The 18,304-nt window shown below is 40.4% G+C and overlaps 1 protein-coding gene across 2 annotated transcripts; it reads left to right on the top strand.

The window, feature by feature from the left end:
- The first annotated feature begins 62 nt into the window (after nt 1-62).
- ANAPC4 (anaphase promoting complex subunit 4) lies at nt 63-18,294 on the top strand. Of its 2 annotated transcripts, none has more exons than XM_054391471.1 (28): nt 63-178; nt 925-1,030; nt 2,113-2,245; nt 3,483-3,557; nt 3,685-3,711; nt 3,797-3,841; nt 4,667-4,751; nt 5,127-5,237; nt 6,221-6,304; nt 7,207-7,293; nt 7,918-7,982; nt 8,102-8,144; nt 8,249-8,325; nt 8,777-8,877; nt 8,957-9,008; nt 9,315-9,370; nt 10,539-10,585; nt 11,482-11,538; nt 11,681-11,737; nt 12,293-12,386; nt 13,283-13,380; nt 13,864-13,925; nt 14,015-14,053; nt 14,141-14,242; nt 15,393-15,470; nt 16,203-16,373; nt 17,555-17,678; nt 18,017-18,294. In XM_054391471.1, the coding sequence occupies exons 1-28, from the start codon at nt 71-73 to the stop codon at nt 18,230-18,232; spliced, it is 2,400 nt and encodes a 799-aa protein (XP_054247446.1). In that variant the 5' UTR covers nt 63-70; the 3' UTR covers nt 18,233-18,294. The 2 variants fall into 2 exon arrangements, with proteins under 2 accessions (XP_054247446.1, XP_054247445.1); XM_054391470.1 differs by having other exon boundaries at nt 71-178; nt 10,539-10,588.
- The last annotated feature ends 10 nt before the right edge of the window (nt 18,295-18,304 follow it).

Genomic DNA, 18,304 nt, shown 5'->3' with positions numbered 1-18,304 from the left:
CCGGTGGCAAGGAAGGAGTTCAGCCAGCCGCTGGAGCAGCCCCGGTTCCTGGCCGGGGAGCCCCGCCGCCATGCCCGCCTTCCGGCAGGTCGGGGAGAAGCAGCTGCCTCAAGAGGTCGTCTTCATGGCCTGGTCCCCCAAAAGGGACCTCATCGTCTTGGCCAACAGAGCCGGGGAGGTGAGTGACGGGGGCCTGCTGAGCCGCCGGTACCGGGGCCGGGGTGATTGGGGCCGTGGTTCGGGCCGCGCCTGGGGCTGCCGGGAGGCACTGGAGGAGGGAGGGGCGGCTGCTGCGGGCGGGAAAAGGCAGCCCCATGTGTGCGGTCCCTGCCGAGCCTTGGCTCTTGGCTGGGGCATAGCGCTCGTAAGCATTTAGGGTAGCGAGGGGGCTTTATCAGGCTTCTCGGTGCTTCATTGTCTCTTCCATTTTTGCTTTCTAATTTCTAAGTACTTTTACTGAGGATATTCTCATTGCCTGTATCGGTGGGGTTTTAAACCGCAGGAGATGTCTTGTTTAAGTTGGTTGGAATTTTTGGCTGGTTGGGTTTTTTTGTTTTGGTTGGGGTTTTGGTTTGGTTGTTTCCTGGGAGTGTTGTATGCAATCATGCTTGAAGAGAGGCTGTTGTGCTTTCAGGCTGTCACTGCTGGAGGGTTCTGGGTATCTATCCCCTGTTAGTCACAGGCTTCTAGGTTTACACAAAGCACAGTTTATTGCTCGGTTTTGCTGTAAGCAGTGTCCTATCCTCTAAAATTATATAGGAATGAATCATCTGCTTGGAGGAGTGGGGAGACTGACCTTTTAAGCCCCAGGAGTTATTAAAAAATAGTTTTAAAAGTGAACCTTGAAGTGATTTACAAACTGGTGTTAATGGAAGAAAGTGGCTTGGTTTTATTTCTGTTTTCTGCAATGTGTTTGCTTTGTAGGTTTTACTCCACCGGCTTGCGAGCTTTCAGCGCGTGTGGAGTTTGCCTCCAAATGAAAATACAGGAAAAGAAGTGACTGCTCTTGCTTGGAGACCAGATGGCAAAAGTAATGTCAAGTATATGAGGTGATAATGGTGCAATAAGAATCCCTTTAAAACCCAGTGGAAGTTGTGGTGATGATACTTCTACCTGTGAAGGAAATTCTCAAGTAAACTGTGTTTGAAGAGAGGGGGTGGCTTGATTTTATGTGGGGTTATTCAAAGTAATAGGTTTTTAGGTTTATTGCTGAAAGCAATTGCAAGAGAGATTTGTAAGGTGAATTCCTTTTCAAAATGCAGCTTTTTCAAGGCATAGGACAACTTCAAGTGCTGAAATAAGCAGAATATTTTTGTATGAACTACAAATTTATTGGGAGAGAAAGAGACTGTCTGATCAGGACTGAATGAAGAGCTTAGCTTCTTTAGTATAAGGCTAGAATTGCTCTAATAAAGCAATTACTTTAAAAGCCTTTGTCTTATCAGCAGAAATAATATTGAAATTAGCAGCTTAATAAACCTAGGCTGGAAATCAGTTAATTTTTTGATTCAGAGGTAGGAGAATGGGAACAATTCTCTTCCATGATATGTGGGTTAAAAGTATGTGTATTTTTTTGTGATGAAGTCTGAGGAGTTTAAGAAACTTAAAGCTGGTTGCTTTGCTTACAAGAAAGTAAGCACAGAAATTTGTGCCTGCCATGTGCTTTTATGGATGAATAAAATTAAGAAGGTGATGCAAAGGTGCTTAGCAAGTCTTGCGTTTTGTGGTATTTTTTTGTAGTAAACCCCAAGCCTTTCTGGTGGGCAGCCATCTGTATCATTTTGGCCTCAATTTGGCAGAAACTGAAGGCTCTGCTTTATCAGAACTGTTATTAGAAGTGTTAGAAGCATGCTCATTTTGACATGTAAATAAGTAATTGTGAAATCAGGCCTTTGACTTAAATTTATCACCTAAAATATGATAGGAGTTCAAATTCTCACTTGAAATCTACTTATTAGAATCAGCATTTGGAACAGTTTTAAATAGAAAGCTTGGTCCAGTACTTAGCTTTGAAGAATTTATTTTCTAGTTCAGTTTTAAGCACAAAATTTTGCACAATCTAACAATAACAAATAGCAAAATTATTAATACATTTTGCTTATCTTTCTCTAGTTTTGGCTTTTGGCCTTAATGATACCAAGAGGATTATTCTATGTGATGTAGAAAAGCCTGAAAGCTTGCACTCCTTCTCTGTGGAATTCTCCATTACATACATGCACTGGATGGAAGTAACTGAGGAAAGCAGGTGAATCTGAAAAACCTTAGGAGTAAATTATGGGTTCTGTAGTGCCACCTTATGCTTAGTGCCACTTTATGCTTAGTTTGTTACAAACAGCCATATAAAATAATATTATGGAACTGTGGGGTTTTTTTAACTGCTTGGCTAAAACTTTCCTTTTTTTTTTTAAAGATTAGACACCTTTCATATGCTCATTTTTAGTGCTGATACCTTAGTCATAATTCTTTAGGTTATATACAAAAATTTCACCATGTTCTTGAGCACCCACCTCTCGAGAGCTGCTTAGTCTAGTGTTAGCTTGCACAACCTGTTTTCTCTTCCAGTTTACTCTGTTAGTAATTAATTAAACTGAAATAATGTTATGTTTATCTATTTTGTTGTAATCAGTATTAGATTTAAATCTTCCTTCCCTTTTGTTTTCAAGACCTTTTAATGCTTGCATCTCTCATGATGTGCCTTTGGTGTTGCATCCAACCCCACTGGCAATGCTGCTGTGGGTGTGCTTGCTTCAGGATGTCAGACTGACCAAGTGGCCTTGAGCTCTGTGGCATCAGAGTATTTTTAGCAGCCTTGTGAGCTGGAGGGCTTTGTGGTCCCTTACAGAAACCTCTGATGTGCACCTTATTTCAGTGCAAGACAGTAATTAGACAAAACATAGATTTTAAAAAAGGAGTTGGTGTAAGCCTGGCTTTTGGGGGTTCCCCAGCACCACCTCCAGAAAACACCAATCTTAAAATAGCTGGAAAATAACTGCATCTTAAATCACTCCAGCATTCTTCTGATGGGGATAGACTTGTCTCCTGGTGGGGAATCTCATCCTTCTGTCATGTCTGAGGTGTGGTATTATGTATTGCACTTCATTCCTCCTCTCACTATGTGTCTTCAGAGTGCAGCTTTTGTGAGGTGTAGGTAGTTTGTACTGCAGGGCCGTACAGGGTTTAAACAGCCTCAGACAGTAACTGCAACACAGATGATGAAGGATTTGGTGTCAAGCTACTGAGCCAGCAGATACAAACTTTGTATTCTCCTTTGGTGGCAGTAAAAAAGTAAAGATTTTTTAGACTTTTTTTATTCATTTGAGCATTTGATAAATTATTAAAGGCTCCATAAGGGATTACCCTCTGATATTTGTGACTAATACACACAATGTGTTGAGTATCTGTTGTGACTCTGAAATTAGAAAGACCTTATCTTCCCCTCACTCCATTTTTACATCTTGGACAGTCTTGCCTCTTTTTTTCAGTGTTCTGACTTCCTTTTACAATGCTGAGGATGAATCAAATCATCTTTTGCCCAAATTACCAGCGCTACCAAAAAAGTAAGCATTGCACAGTAAGCTTGGGAAGATACAATTGGTTGGGGTTTGTCATGGGTTTGGTTATTCATTTTCAGTGCTTTGTAGGTGCCTGTCTGCTCATTGTTGACAATAATCCTTTTGTTTTCAGTTACAATACCACTGCAAAAATTTTCAGGTAAGGAATTGTCATCTCTCTGTATTTTGTTTTCTGCTGTTGAGACAAGATACATAAACCTCAACCATGTGTTTTATGTTTTCAGTGAAGAAAAGTCAGATGAGATTATGAAGCTTCTGGGTGATGTAAGGTAAGTTCTGTATGTGGGCTGGTGTGGCTTTGGGTTGGGGTTTTTTGTTGGTTATTTTTTGAAGCTATAAAATAATGGGTAAGTGGGTTTACTTGTAAGTTGTTCATAATCTGGTTTTAAGGATCCTGGAGAAAAGATAGGGAATGTCTCATCTGTACAAAGATGAAGTTCAAACAATACATTAAAAAAAAGTCACCATCAGTCTATGCTTTTTCCCCTTGATTTAGAGGGGTTGGCTAAACTTAAAATGAGTTCTGAGATCAGCTGTGTTAGGGTTACTTGAAAATAAACAGCTCTTAATAGGAAACACATGAGGAGATGCTGGAGGAAATGTGGGTTAGCAGACTGAGACTGGCTTTGTGGAGTGCTTGTGGTACGTGTTTGAGGAGGGTGTTTAAAGTCTGTACCTTGTTTTTCCAGTCACTTTCTTTCTATTCGCTTCTGTTCCTTACAGTCTCACCACTGAGAATCATCTTCTTTATGTCAAAGTTTACATCTCAGTTTATCACCAGCTACTCCTTTTTAAACTTGATACTTCTTCTATGCCTGAACTGTGTAATTTTTTTCCTTCGTTGCTCCTTCAGATAACTTCATAATTGATATTCTTTCTGGCAATGCTCAAGGCAGGACTTATCAGTGAAATCCAAGTTAGGGTTTTTTTGTTTGTTTGTTTGCTTTTAAATTTGCTGGAGTCTAGGCAGCAGCACAATGTTTCTTCTTGTTCAGTGATTCTTTAGAGGATCTTTTGTAAAGGGATGGAATTTCAGTGTTGAGAATTAAAATTTGTGTCAGTATGCTCAGCAACACCTTCTTGTATTTCTGCAGGCTTAATGCTCTTGTCCTTGGTGGCAGCTCAGGATTTATTGAGATTTATGCTTATGGAATGTTCAAGATTGCTACTGTAACTGGGGTATGTTCTCTTCCTTTCCATAATTTTTTCCTTCATAATATACCAAGCTACAGCTGAATTGAATGAAAAAAATACCTGTGCTTCTGCTTACACATAAGTGAAAGTGACTTGCTGAATTTTAAAGACAGGAAAGGTTGTTGGCTTGTATGGTTACCACTGGTTCTAACTGCTGATTTTAACAGCTGGTTTCAAATGAAAGAAGGTTCAACACTGATCCACAGTAAAAGGAGTGTCTTTGTTCCTGGGCAGTAGCTGGAAATTCCTCTTCATTTTCCCATGTCACTGACCACAGGCCTCTTTATGTGTGAATGTGTTAGAGCAGTGAATGCATCTTCCAGGAAATGCAAGATTAATTTTCAAACTGGGTTCTTTCAGCTGGCAGGTTGCTGTCGTGGGCTGTGTTTGTCTAGTGACTTGAAGTCATTATCAGTTATTACAGAGAAACAAGACTCTCCAGACAGCAAAACAGAGATAACATATTTTCAGGCAAGTAAAATTATTTTGAGATGTTCTTTTAAAGTCAGTTTGCTTTTTAAATTACTTTCTGGTAGCTTTATTGCTTTCCCATCATTTGCAGAAAAAACACCAAACTATTACTTGCAGCCTTTCTGCAGACTGGAGCATCTCTCCTATGAGGACAGGCTGAGAGAGGTGGGGTTGTTCAGTCTGGAGAAGAGAAGGCTCTGAGGAGACCTTTTTGTGGCCTTCCAGTATCTGAAGGGAGCCTACAAGAAAGCTGGGGAGGGACGTTTTAGGGTGTTAGGTAGTCATAGGACTAGCAGGGATGGATCCAAGCTAGAGGAGGGCAGATTTAGTTTAGATGTTAGGAAGAAATTCTTCACCATAAGGGTGGTGAGGCACTGGAAGAGGTTGCCCAGGGAGGTGGTGGGAGCCTCATCCCTGGAGGTTTTTAAGGCCAGGCTGGATGTGGCTCTGAGCAACCTGATCTAGTGGAAGGTTTCCCTGTCCATGGCAGGGTTGGAACTAGATGATCCTCGAGGTCCCTTCCAACTCTGACAGTTCTGTGATTTCACCCCCATTTAGCCTATGGATTTTTGTGGACATAGAGTTTCACTGATGATACTGATGATAATGATCTGAGGAATTCTTTTTCAATATTACTTTAATTGAATAAATGAACGTTACATTTACAGTTATTCAGAATTTTATCTTTCTGCACACAAAGGCACAGAATCAATGCAGTTGATTATCCAGTCTATCCAGAACGGTCTTGCTTAAAACTATTACTGTTAGATCTTCAAAATGAGGAATCTTTTCAGGAATTTTTATAGATGTATTACAAGTATTCATGGCCCCTTTGAATTAAATATATTTCCCTCTTCAAATCAGATTTAAGGAAATGAGAAGTGACAGTTTTTCTGTGGGTCCTCTCTGTCTTTATTTCTGTAATCTAAGGTTTATTAAAAGACAAATCATCTGCTGACTGCTGCTTGTTTCATTTCTTCTAGCTGGACACCAGTCTGTTGTCAAGTTACTTGCCAGAGGTAACTCGAATGGCTCGGAAGTTTACTCACATTTCAACTCTGTTACAGGTACAGTCCTGGTGCTACCACATCCTTTTAATCACAGTTCTTGCAGGCTTCAGTATTCTTAATGCAAGCAAAATAAATGTTTTCTAATAGGAAGCTTAAGGTGCTTTTAAGTAAGTATAGAGTTCCAGCTTGGAGAAGGACCTCAGAGTCCTGCTGGACCAGTAAGTTTACCATGAGAGAGCAATACACCCTTGTGGCTAGGAAGAAGACCATTGGTTTCCTGGGGTGCATTAAGAGTGTGACCAGCAGGTCAAGAGAGGTGCTCCTGCCCCTCTACTCTGCTGTAGTGAGGCCTCATCTGGAGTATTGCGTCCAGGTTTTGGCTTCCAAGTTTAGGAGAGATAGGGAACTACTGGAGAGGGTCCAGCAGGGCTACAAGGATGATTAAGGGCATAGAGCCCTTATGAGTAAAGGCTGAGAGACCTGGAGCTGTTTAGCTTGGAAAAGAGAAGGCTGAGAGGGGATCTTATCAATGTTTACAAATACTTTAAGGGTGGGTGTCAAGAAGATGGGGCCTGTCTCTTTTCACTGGTGCCCAGTGATAGAATGAGGGGCAACAGACACAAGCTAGAATGAAGGATGTTCCACTTCAACATGAGGAGAAACTCCTTTCCTGTGAGGGTGCTGGAGCCCTGTAACAGGCTGCCCAGTCAGGTTGTAGAGCCTCCTCTGGAGGCTTTTAAAACCTGCCTGGATTCATTCCTGTGTGGCCTACCCTAGATGAACTTGCTTTGGCAGGGAGGTTGACCTAGATGATATCTGGAAGTCCATTCTGTGAATTTATAATAAAATGTTATGTAACATCTACAGTATATCTTCCTTTGGCATTATCATGTCCACTGCTTGCATGTGTTTGGAAGAGGGGAACAGGGGAATGAGGCTTATGTCTGTCTGTGTCACAGTATATAAAGCTGTCACTGACCTGTATGTGTGAAGCTTGGGAGGAAATACTGATGCAGATGGACTCACGACTCACCAAGTTTGTCCAGGTACTGTAGGATTTTCCATTCTGTTGGAGAAAAACATCTTCTGCAGTAGTTCTGTCGCTGTTGACATCCTGCATATCTTAGTGGTGTTTACACAGAGTGCCTCCAGGTAACAATCTCCTCAGTTCAGAGGCAGCCTAGAGGCTGCTCTGTGTCAAGTGCTCTGACCATGAAGCTGAGTACAGTAAAGCAAGATTGTCTTGTGATACTTCTTTATTTTATTTATTCTAAGTTAGTTTTCAGCCTGCACAACTATTGAGCAGTTGCTTTCTGTTTAAGTTGTGCTCTTTGTGCTGCAAATGTTGAGTAGCAGCCACCCACACTTAGAGCCTAGTTCAGTAGAGCCATGGTTGAGATGCTCTTGGATTTGCTTAGATTTTGTGTTTGTTGCCATGGGTAGAAATTTGTTTGTTTGTTTAAAAATACATTCTTGGTGACTGCAAACTGCTTAGAATTTTTACTGAGTAATACAATTGGAGTACTGCTCCGATGATCAGTAGTCTGGTTTCAGCACTGAAGGATATGAGTGGGTTTTCCAATATGCTTTATTTGGAGTGTTTGTGAGATTATTTGGCAGCCTGGATTTAATCTCTTCACCAATCTTATTTCAATAATTTTGACTGACAGGAAAAGAATACAACCACTTCTGTTCAGGATGAGTTTATGCAGCTGTTGTTGTGGGGCAAAGCAAGGTAGTTACTGTTTTATCTGATGTTGAAATATCTGATATTGAAATAAATATCTGAAATAAATATCTGATATTGAAATACAAAAATCAATGCATTTTTGGTTCTCTCCCTCACCCCTTCAGCCTGGAACTTCAGGCATTACTAATGAACCAACTGACAGTAAAGGTATGTTCAAAATTTTTGTAGCATACTAAAATAATGTATTTATTAATCTATCTCTTAACAGAACGTTGTTGTATGTTTATATGTCTTCTTTTTTTTTTTAACAGGGTTTAAAAAAACTTGGTCAGTCCATAGAGTCTTCCTATTCCAGTATACAGAAGTTGGTCATAAGTCATTTGCAGAGGTAAGTCACAGAGTGTCCAATGAATTGCAGATTAAATGGCATGTTACATGCTTTGGTAAAAGACATTATGTTGTATTGGTTGTTCTTTGTGTGTAGGTGTGCTGGTGCAGAGGCTGTGATCATGGCAAGATGCACTATTTGACTCCTGGGTAATGGAGAACTGTTGAAGTATTTAGAGTGGTCTCCATGCCAGATCAGCTGCACCTGTACATCACTGCCTGGTGTGTTCCTAGGATGTATGCAACATACTCACACTGACTTCCTGTGGTGGTTAAAATCATTAGGACAATACTTGCTTTCCTCTGAAGTGGTACTTCAACCCTTACATGCCAGACCACCTTATAAAGCTCTCCACTTTGCATATTAAATGATACAAGTGTAGCATGCAGGTGAAGCAGTGAACATGCAAAGGGTGACTAAAAGATTGTGCTTCTTTGCTTTGCCTTCCTAGTGGCTCTGAGGCACTGTTGTACCACTTGAGTGAACTGAAAGGAATGGCTTTGTGGAAACAAAAATATGAGTCTCTGGGATTAGATGCATCTGGAATTGAAGGTACAGTGGTGTGTGTGACACTTAACCACTCTGATTTCACTTGCAAGAGCCTAATAATAACAGTTAGCTCTTTTTGCAGAGGCTATTACTGCTGTTGGTTCTTTCATCCTGAAAGCAAATGAGCTGCTTCAGTAAGTATGAAGTCTGGACAGTTTCAAAAATGTGCCTGGTGGGCCTTGTGTCTAAGGGGAGCATGTGGCTGGGAGTAGGGGAGGTCAGGAGAGCAAGACTCCTCTGGTGGTGGTGAGCTTTTATCCTCTCTTGCAGCATCTTGCAGACTTGATACCCTAAGAACAGTCCTACTGGGAAAGTTGCATTGGGCATTTTTTTAAAGAATTGACAATGCTTGGCAGGCCTCCCTGTAGTTAAGGTGGGACTTAAGCCTGGAGCAGCTTATGATGTTTAAATCCCATTTATTTTTTGTGTTTCTTGCTCAGAGTTATCGACAGTAGTATGAAAAACTTCAAAGCGTTTTTTCGATGGCTGTATGTGGGTAAGCATCCAGTGTCTGTTTTGCATTGTAAGCATTGAAAGGTCAGCAAGTAATTAAGCCAGTCTTAGCTACAGCTATCTATTGATTTCTATCACAGTAAACTTCTGGAAATCTAAAAGGTTACAGTTGATGAGGCAGGAGTAATTTTAATATTAAACACATAGGTCATAAATTTGATAGTTCTTAATCAAACTTAGTCGGTGTACAGTGGGGGTTGTCTGTACTTAACTTCTAGTGTTAGTCCAAGTTTGTCTGTTCCATGAGTGATTTGTTGGTCTTGACTTGAAGAAATTAAAGGGCAGTATTTAGCTTACATCAGATTTGAAGTATACTGAGATACTTTGCCACTTGCTGTTTTCTCCTGTGGAGACCTGTAGGGTTATACACAGAAGATGTAATAGTCACCTCCCAGTTGTGGCTGGGTAGCTGCAGGTAGAATGTTAGAAGGAAGTGCAGAATGCTGTATTTTAGCCTGCCTCATTTTATCAAGTGGTTATAAATAAGTCTACAACTGACCTTTTTACAACCACTTTAAAAACGAAGAAGTCTTACCAGGTACTGTAAAAGCACCAGAAATGCAGTGTCAGCACTTAGTAGCAGGACTGTAATAATTTCAACTTTAAAAACTGCAGAAAGCAGAACTGTCAAAGAGTTCTCTGTCATAACCTTAGAACTTTCATCATTTAAATATTCACTGTGCTTGCTGGGTTGAAAGCAAACAGAGAACTGCTTGTCTAAACCTCACTGATTTAAAATTACTTCTGTGCAATTCTCTTAAACATGTTCTGGGCATGACAATATTGACATATGTGTATATATATGTGTGTGTGTGTCCATTTATATCTATTTTACTACTAGTATGTAGATGAATAAATCCTTATGTCCCCTTTTTATAATAACCTGATCTTAGTCTTGTACAGGGTACAATATCATTGGAAAAAATCAAAGATTAAAATCCTGCAAGATTTGTACTGTAAGCTGGTGAGGCAGTTGAAGCTCTTAATTTAAGTCTCAATTCATAATTCTTTGTTCCAGACTCTTTTGCTTCTAGCAACCTTTACTATTTTATCAGCAGTATCTTATTACATAGCCATGGAAAATTAAGAATATTAGGAAAACCATATTAATATTAATGCAGTAAGAGTAGTATTATTTTTTTTCCCCTAAGCCATGTTGAGGATGTCAGAAGATCATGTGCTTCCAGAGCTGAACAAGGTAGTAGTAACATTTGCTAACACATGATGCTACATCTGTGTTCTGCTTGGCTTGAGTGCAAGGTGAAAGGTTTATTTTTGTTCCCAAATGTAAAGGGTAGTGTCTGTCACTTGTCTGCCTGCAGATTCACACTGATGTCTCTCTCTCATGAATTGCCTTTTCTGATTTCTTTTTTTATGCTACTCTCTTTAGTACACTGTGTGTGTGAATGTGAGAGCTTTGTGTATAGCCGCTCTTAATGTGCCCTATGTGGCTGCCAGAATGGGATTTGAACATCTTTACCCCTGCTGGGGGAGATGGAATACACCTGCATCAGGCACCATCACACTAGGTCAGCCAATTAAAGCACCCAAGGGCAGAAGTGCCTTCCAGAGGGACATAGGCAGGCTGGAGGAGCGGACAGATAGGGACATCCTGAATTTCAACAAAGGCAAATGCAAGGTTCTGTCCTGGGGAGCCATTTACCTCCTGCACTTGCACAGCAAGGCCCCAGCTGGGTGGGGAGCAGCTCTGCTGAGGTGGGCTAGGAGATGGTGGTGGATGCAAGCTGGGCATGAGCCAGCAGTTTGCCTGGGCAGTGAAGGTGGTCAATATAGCCAGGGCTGTACTAAAAGCATGGCCAGGAGGTCAAGAGATGTAGTCATAGTCACTCTTCTTATTCAGGACTCATCAGATCACATCTAGAATACTCTCCCCAGTTTGGGACCCTCCTGTACGAGACAGAAATAAACCAAGGTGAGTTCAGCAGAGGCTTCTAAGCAGGTTGGAGGCTGGAGCACTTTCCCTGTTAGGACAGTTTGAGGGAGTTGCACTTGTTCAGCCTGCAGAACACGTGTTTTGTGCTCATTGAAATGTACGTTTTACCCTTTTCTCACCTTTTTTTCTCCTCCTTTTAGATGACTCAAAAAGATATCACATTTGTTGCTGATTTCCTTACTGAGCACTTCAACGAGGTGAGTTCTGTTGCACTACAGCATCTATTTCTGCTGCCAAGAGTTGAATCTGAAAAGGTTTATAACAAAACAATTGTCAGCTTTTTGAACACTACTACTTCTTTGAGATTAAATAATTGTTTTGTTTGCATTACTTTTTCAGGCACCAGAACTTTACAATCGTAAAGGAAAATACTTCAATGTGGAGAGAGTTGGCCAGGTAAAGAATCAGGGAAAGAGAATGAATGAGAAAATCCTTAGGTGGAGAAGCTTTTAAAGCTGTGCCCATTTTCTCTTCTCTGTTCTTTTTGCTCTGTGTTGCACATTCCAGTAAAGGTAAAGGAAAATATTTTAATTATTTTCACCTTCATTAGGAAAAGGAATGTTTAACAACATACCTTACAGCAGTATCTTCAGTAAAAGAGTGAAACTTCTTTGCAGCCAGCAACTGCAATGTGGTGTTTGTCTTTATGCCATTCATCACTGGCTTTCAAAACAGTTGTGCTCAAACTTGATTTGAAAATAAGCTTCTTATGGAAACATCACTGTGGTCTTGGATACCTAAAAAACATGGAAACATCACTGTGGTCTTGGATACCTAACAACTGATTTTTCTTATTGATTCTAGAAGAGCTGGAATATTTAGTTTTAGGGCAAGGACATGCTAAATTAAGAAGAAGAAGAAATTAAGACTCATAAGGGACAATGTTGGAAGTGAATTTTAATGTCCCTTGTTCTTAAAAGGCAATCTTACCCATCTCTGTTTCTTTTGTAGTACTTGAAAGATGAAGATGATGACCTTGTATCACCTCCTAATACAGAGGGAAACCAGTGGTTTAACTTCCTCAAAAACAGTACTCCTCTTAAAGGTAACTTTCCTAGAGTGCTTTAGTAAAAAATAAAAGTGAATCAAAGTTAGATGTAGAATGTTACAAATGTAGAAGGGCAATCTGTTTTTCCCTTCTTAGGAGTTATTTCTATAGTGCTAGTCATGGGTCTTCATCTGAGTAGAATAAAATAAATGGGCCTTGTTATTTTACACAGTTTTTGGCAGCTGTTTACCAGTCAGTTGTTATTTTCTGAGTATTAGGAGTTTCCTACTTATAGTGAACCAGTCTCAGAAATGTTGGCTCAAAAAGAACCCCAGGAGATGTCTGGTTCCAGTTCAAGAAAGGTATCATTACACTCAGGTCACACCTGGGGGGAATTCATAGAATACCAGGTTGGAAGGGACCTCATCTACTCCAAACTTTCAGGGTAGGAATATAGTTTAAATGAGCTGGCCCAGCACTCTGTCAAGTGTCTAATGTAGGGCAATCCACCACCTCCCTTGGGAGTTTATTCCAATGTTTAATGGTTTGAATGGTGAAAAAAGTTTTGGTTCTTTTTCTGTCATCCAGTTTGAATCTCCCCAGTAGCAGCTTGTCCTCATTACCCCTTGTCTTTACCATCTGACTCTCTGTGACAAGGGAGTCTTGTTCTCTTTCACCAAAGTCTAAGACTATTTTGTTAATTAGTGGTGAAAAAGAAGTGAGAGATTATATCAAGCTGATGGTGAAAATGATTTATGTTTAACTTCAGAAACCATAGACTGTAAAACTTCTACAGCATCAGCTGTCTTGTAAGAGAATTTGCTGTAGCTGCCTTTTTCTGCTGATTAATTCAGTAAAAAGGGAGCCTCCACTGGAGGCTCATTATAATTTGTTACTTGATGTTTTTTGTAGCCATACAAGCATTTTTTAAAATTAACTTTATCTGTTTGCAGAAAGTCCACTTCTGTTTCCCTACTATCCTGAGAAATCACTGCATTTTGTCAAGAGACAAATGGAAGGAGTCATTGACCAGTGCTTGAAAAAGCCAGCAGTAAGTCCGTACACATCATGGAAATGATCACTTTCTTCTGGGGGGAGCAGTCAGCTGAAGTTAGTAGTCATGGCTGAGTAAGGCCTGAAGTTTTAGTCTTTGCTTTTTGGTGAAGATATGTAGCCCAGTTTCCACTCTGCCAGGATGTCTCAGAGTTTTGGCTAGGGAAGGATTTTTTGTTTCATGTCTTTAATTCCCACATTATTGGCTCTGTTTTTAGTGTTAGCTTGGTGTGTGTGCTGTGTGGTAGAAAACTGTGTTAGTTGGCTATACACTGGGCTATGTATTATGAAGAAACATGAAACAAGTGTTACCAAGTGGCAGGAATATTTGCATTAGGCATTTTTATTTCACTGTAAATATTTTCTTTGATGTACTCAGGTTCCTTTTGGTTGGTAGGGTGCTTGGGTTTTAGGGTTTGTTCTCTTAAAACCATGTATAATTATGAATAACTGCCTGCATTTTTTGGCCTCTTTTTGTTAGGATGCAATTGGGAAGTCAGTGCATCAAGCAGTCTGCATGTCTCTTTACAAAACTTCTCCCAGGTAGTTCTTTACATTATCTCTAAAACTCAGATGCACAAAATTACAGCAGCATTTTGTAAACTGTTTTCTTTTTTTTTTTCCCTTTTTAGTGCAGATTCTACTCCTCAGTTATTTAAACTACCAGTTCTGTAAGTATGCTGCTATTCCTTCTTCTGTGGCAATTACCAATTACTAAAATTTTATCTAAATTTTCATTTCCTCCCCCTACATTACAGGTGGAATGATAAAACAGCCAATATACATTATGTACTCTTCACCATATTAGAAAACTCTGTTTCCAAAATATACATTTTGAGGAGACCTACTGACACTTCAAGGTAAGACAGAGGGAGAAAGTGGTTTGTACACATGTGTGGACTTCGTGATCCTGAGAGTCTTTTCCAACCTGAATGTTCCTGTGAATCTGTGTACCAGAGACATTAGAACTTGAATCTGTTTGTATAAAGCAGAAATCAGCAGCATGAGTACCACCTTTCCTGGATACTAGAGAAAATGAGGGGAGGGCATTAGGAAGTGCAGTAGGAAACTGCAGCAGGAGTTTGTGTTGTATTGGAAAATCTAATTACAAGACCCAAGATGGTTTTAGGCTTAGGAGGAAAAAAAAAAAGGGAGTCCCTTAGTTTTGCTTCTCACAGAGTTACCTGCTTGTGCAACCTTGTGAAAAATAACAGGGAGTCATCTTTTCAGAGCTGCTTTGTGTTACTCTAAATATTATTCTTTGATTAACCTGTCATTTAATACTCAAGAGAAAAATGAGAGGTGGACTCCTGGGTGCAATAAATAGAACACATCACTCTGGTGTGTAGTTTTGTGTGCCTGCAGGAGTTTTTGTCCAAGATGCAGTTTGTCACTGCCTAGTTGTGCTGATTTGAAGATGTATTCTGTCAGTGGGATCACTGAAATGACCTGGGCTTAGAAAACAGCAAAAATTCCTCTTCTATGTCAAATACTGATTTTTATAATCTCTGCTATTGAGGAGGTAGCAAACTGTGATAGGAGTGTTGATTTCTACAGCAGTTTTGCTGCTGAAGAAAAGGCATGGTGAAACTGTCTTTTGTATGTTCAGTTGAGAGCTGCTCTTGGTAAAATTACAGCCTTGTGGTGTAGTTTATGTCCTAGCTCCTCCCTCACTGATATCTAAAACAGTCTAAACTCATTCTCCATAGATTTGAGTAGGAGGTAACTTAATGGACTTGAGACTAGGACAACTGAGCCAAGAGTTCAGCCAAGAACTGTATCTCACAAGCCAGGCACAGTTTGTCCATTTCACTCCATTAGTCACATTTTGCTGAGGGGCAGAAGGCATCAAAAGGTTCCCATCCACGATTTTCATAATTTGGAGGTGTTAGCCATGTATTGTGCTAAGCTCAGACAGGCTTACACCATCTCTTACCACAGCTGGTGTCAGAGGGTATGGATTTTCTGTGAATGGAGTTAGTCACTGAAGTAATGAAACTCTTCTTCTAGGTCAATCAGCAACGGAATTCTGGCAGTGGAGTTTGGAAACTTCCTGAACAACAGTATAAATGAGAGCTGTGACTCCAGGTCAGTAGATTTGAATTTTCTTCCTGAACTGCAGATAGCTAAATTGAAGACCACCTTTTCTAGGGTTTATTTTATGTTAGGTTAACTTCTCAGGCATTAGAGTTTGGCTTTTATCCTGCAAGTTACCACTTCAGAACTGCACCGGCTTGTAGTCTCTGGGTGAATGCAACTGTTAGAAATGGCACAGCTGCAGGAGTCTGGGCATCTTATTTTGCACTTCATCTAAAAGTCAGGTAAATTGTACTGTTTGAATGTTGAAATGACAACTTTGGCACACATGCAAGAAACAGAACTGCTGGAAACAGCTTTTGCTTATGTTTTTGAAGTATGACACAGTGAGACTTTATGTACTTGAATCAAGGCATCTTAGAAGGCCTGGCAGACTAAGCTCATCCTTTCCATGTGGAAAGGCCAGATGTGGTTGCCCTTCCTTCAGTCATGTTTCTAAATTTGCTCAGGTGTTTGTGTTTACTGTTTCTCATATTTCACATGAAATGGGAAGAAACAAAATTGTTAGTAAGTTGTTTCGTGTTCTTTTCAGAGTAATTTTTGTTGCATGGTACAGGAGCCTGTCATGGCTATGGCTGTCTGTCTTAGCTGCATGACTGACCTTTCTCTTTTACAGTAGGGTTCACTGCTAACTACTGAATACTTCTTAGCATGAATGCTGTGTAGATGGCGAGTATTTTAGTTCTGCATTCACTTTATGCTTTCTAAATTGTTTTCCCATAGGTGCTACAGTTGTTTAGATGCACACTTCTATGATGATGAAACTGTAACTGTAGTTCTGAAGGAGAGTGTGGAACAAGAGGGGAAGGAAAGAGTCTTAGCTCAGCTGCCTTTATCTTCAGTGTATGCAGATGAGGACCAAGATAGAGAATTCATCTGGGATTCTACTAAAAGGTACACTGAAAAACTAAGCAAGTCTGAAAATGCAAAGCTGAAAAGCAGATTAAGCAAACGCTCTAATTGTGCACAGTTACTCATACTTGCAAATACTATAAAGACAAAAACCTTTTTGTGTGAGGAAGAGTGGGATGGAGAGATGACAGCTTCCTGAACAGTTTGGTTTGGGGGGTTGGGTTGGTTTTGCTTTTCTGAGACTGAAATGCTACCTGGCTTTCAGGAAATGGGAGGACCAACTGAAGAAGTCAATGTTTTTTCTTTGTAGAGGATGCTAATTTTGCTGCTCAGAATACTTACATTTAGGATGTTTTCAGCATATTTGCTCACATAGCTCTCTGCCTTGTAATAAGGATATAGAGGTAGTTCTTCATCTTTCCCCTATTGCCAGCTTAGCCCTGGACCATCAGAACTGGTGCCTCTCCCTGTGTTAACAGGGGAAGAGGAGAGTATCTGGGGGAAGTGAATACCCACACTGAGAAATGGCCAATGTAGTGCAAGCAGTGAATCCAACCTTTCAGCAGCTGTACCTCACTTGCTTTTTCTTTTTTCTGCCTTTGCCTCCCTAGTGGGTTGCTTAAGATACATCTTTACCTCAAAACAAAGAGCCGTGCTGAACTGTAAATACTTCTTTTGTGTGTGTCACAAAGCAAATGTATATTGAAGAATGAATAGAGAATACTGATGAAAGCAAGTTCCAACTAATCCTGCCCACTGTAATAGGTAGAGAGTTCCTTCACTCAGTCTTCTCTGAGTGGAGGTAAACTGAAGTGATACATCTTGGAAAGGTCATGGAGGCCAAACTTGTGTGTAAGTGGAGACATTGCCTCAAGGACTTTGTTCAGAAGCTCCTATTCTTGCAGAGGAGAGGCTTGAGGGAAGGCCATCCTCATCCTCCTGCTGTAGCTGTTACTTGTGGGAAGATCAGGCTTTACCCTCCCTTCTCACCAGCTGTAATCTTTTACTTTTTCAAGGTTCAGATGAGGTAAATGCTTTGTTTCCACAGTTAGATCCCTGCTCTAGAATATATGTAGCAGTGTTATGATGGTCTCAAATGCTTATCTGCCTGCTGCATGTGATACAGTCAAACCTAAACATAAAAAAATAGGCTGAGTTTTTTTCTTAGTACTGTAATTGTGCCTTTTGTCCTAGCTTTGAGTTTTTGTTCTTGCTGTGTGCAGGCTGGATGAGCAGTGTGGTGAGGTACCCACGCATACTGTGTTCTTGGAGAATCAGTGGAGAGTGCTGGAGAATATGAAAGCTCAGTATGTTTCTGTAAATGGCATTAGAAAAGTCTCCTGTGTGGTAAGTAAAGTGCCTGTGAGCAAGCCTGTGAACAATGAAAGCAGCATGCTAAGGCTGTTTCTGCTGATGTAGTGAGAGTTCCCCAAAACAGAGACTGTTGTGTCAATGTGTTATAGGTGTGTCAGCACACACTCATTCCTCTCGTAACACAACGTGGAAGAACTCTAACAGAACTTAATAGACTTACTCCTCAGCCTGCTGATCATTAAAAGAGTTGCTAATTTCCCCAACACCTCTAGTTTTCAAAGATAAAACTGTTTTTTCAAAGCTATCTGCTGACATTTCAAGTGGTACTGATGACTTCATTTAATAACTGAAACTTCTTAATGTCTCCATAGCTGAGTTCAAATCTCCGGCATGTGAGGGTGTTTGAGATGGACATAGAGGATGATGGGGAAGTTGAGGAAGAGGAGGATGAAGAAACAACTCAGATTGCAGCTGGGGAACCTGATGAGCTGAATCAGTCTGCAGATAACCAGGACAATGTGTGTGGTACAGCTGCTGAGGAGCTACCTGATGAAACTGAAGAACAGGAATTGAGTCTGGATCCTTGATGTTAGGCTTTTATAGTGGTGAAGGACCAAGACTTGACATTCATGCTGCTGCTAGATGTATCCTGACCCTAC

Source organism: Indicator indicator, chromosome 23, assembly GCF_027791375.1.
Source record: "Indicator indicator isolate 239-I01 chromosome 23, UM_Iind_1.1, whole genome shotgun sequence".
NCBI lineage: Eukaryota > Metazoa > Chordata > Aves > Piciformes > Indicatoridae > Indicator > Indicator indicator.
The sequence above is the reverse complement of the archived record's forward strand: the minus strand, read 5'-3'. Positions and strand labels throughout refer to the sequence as shown.

Coding starts and splice junctions, on each gene's coding strand:
- ANAPC4 (XM_054391470.1), top strand. CDS start 71: ATGCCCGCCTTCCGGCAGGTCGGGGAGAAGCAGCTGCCTCAAGAGGTC. Junction 9,371..10,538: donor TTTTCGATGGCTGTATGTGG/GTAAGCATCCAG, acceptor TTTTCCCCTAAG/CCATGTTGAGGATGTCAGAA. Junction 12,387..13,282: donor AAACAGTACTCCTCTTAAAG/GTAACTTTCCTA, acceptor ATCTGTTTGCAG/AAAGTCCACTTCTGTTTCCC.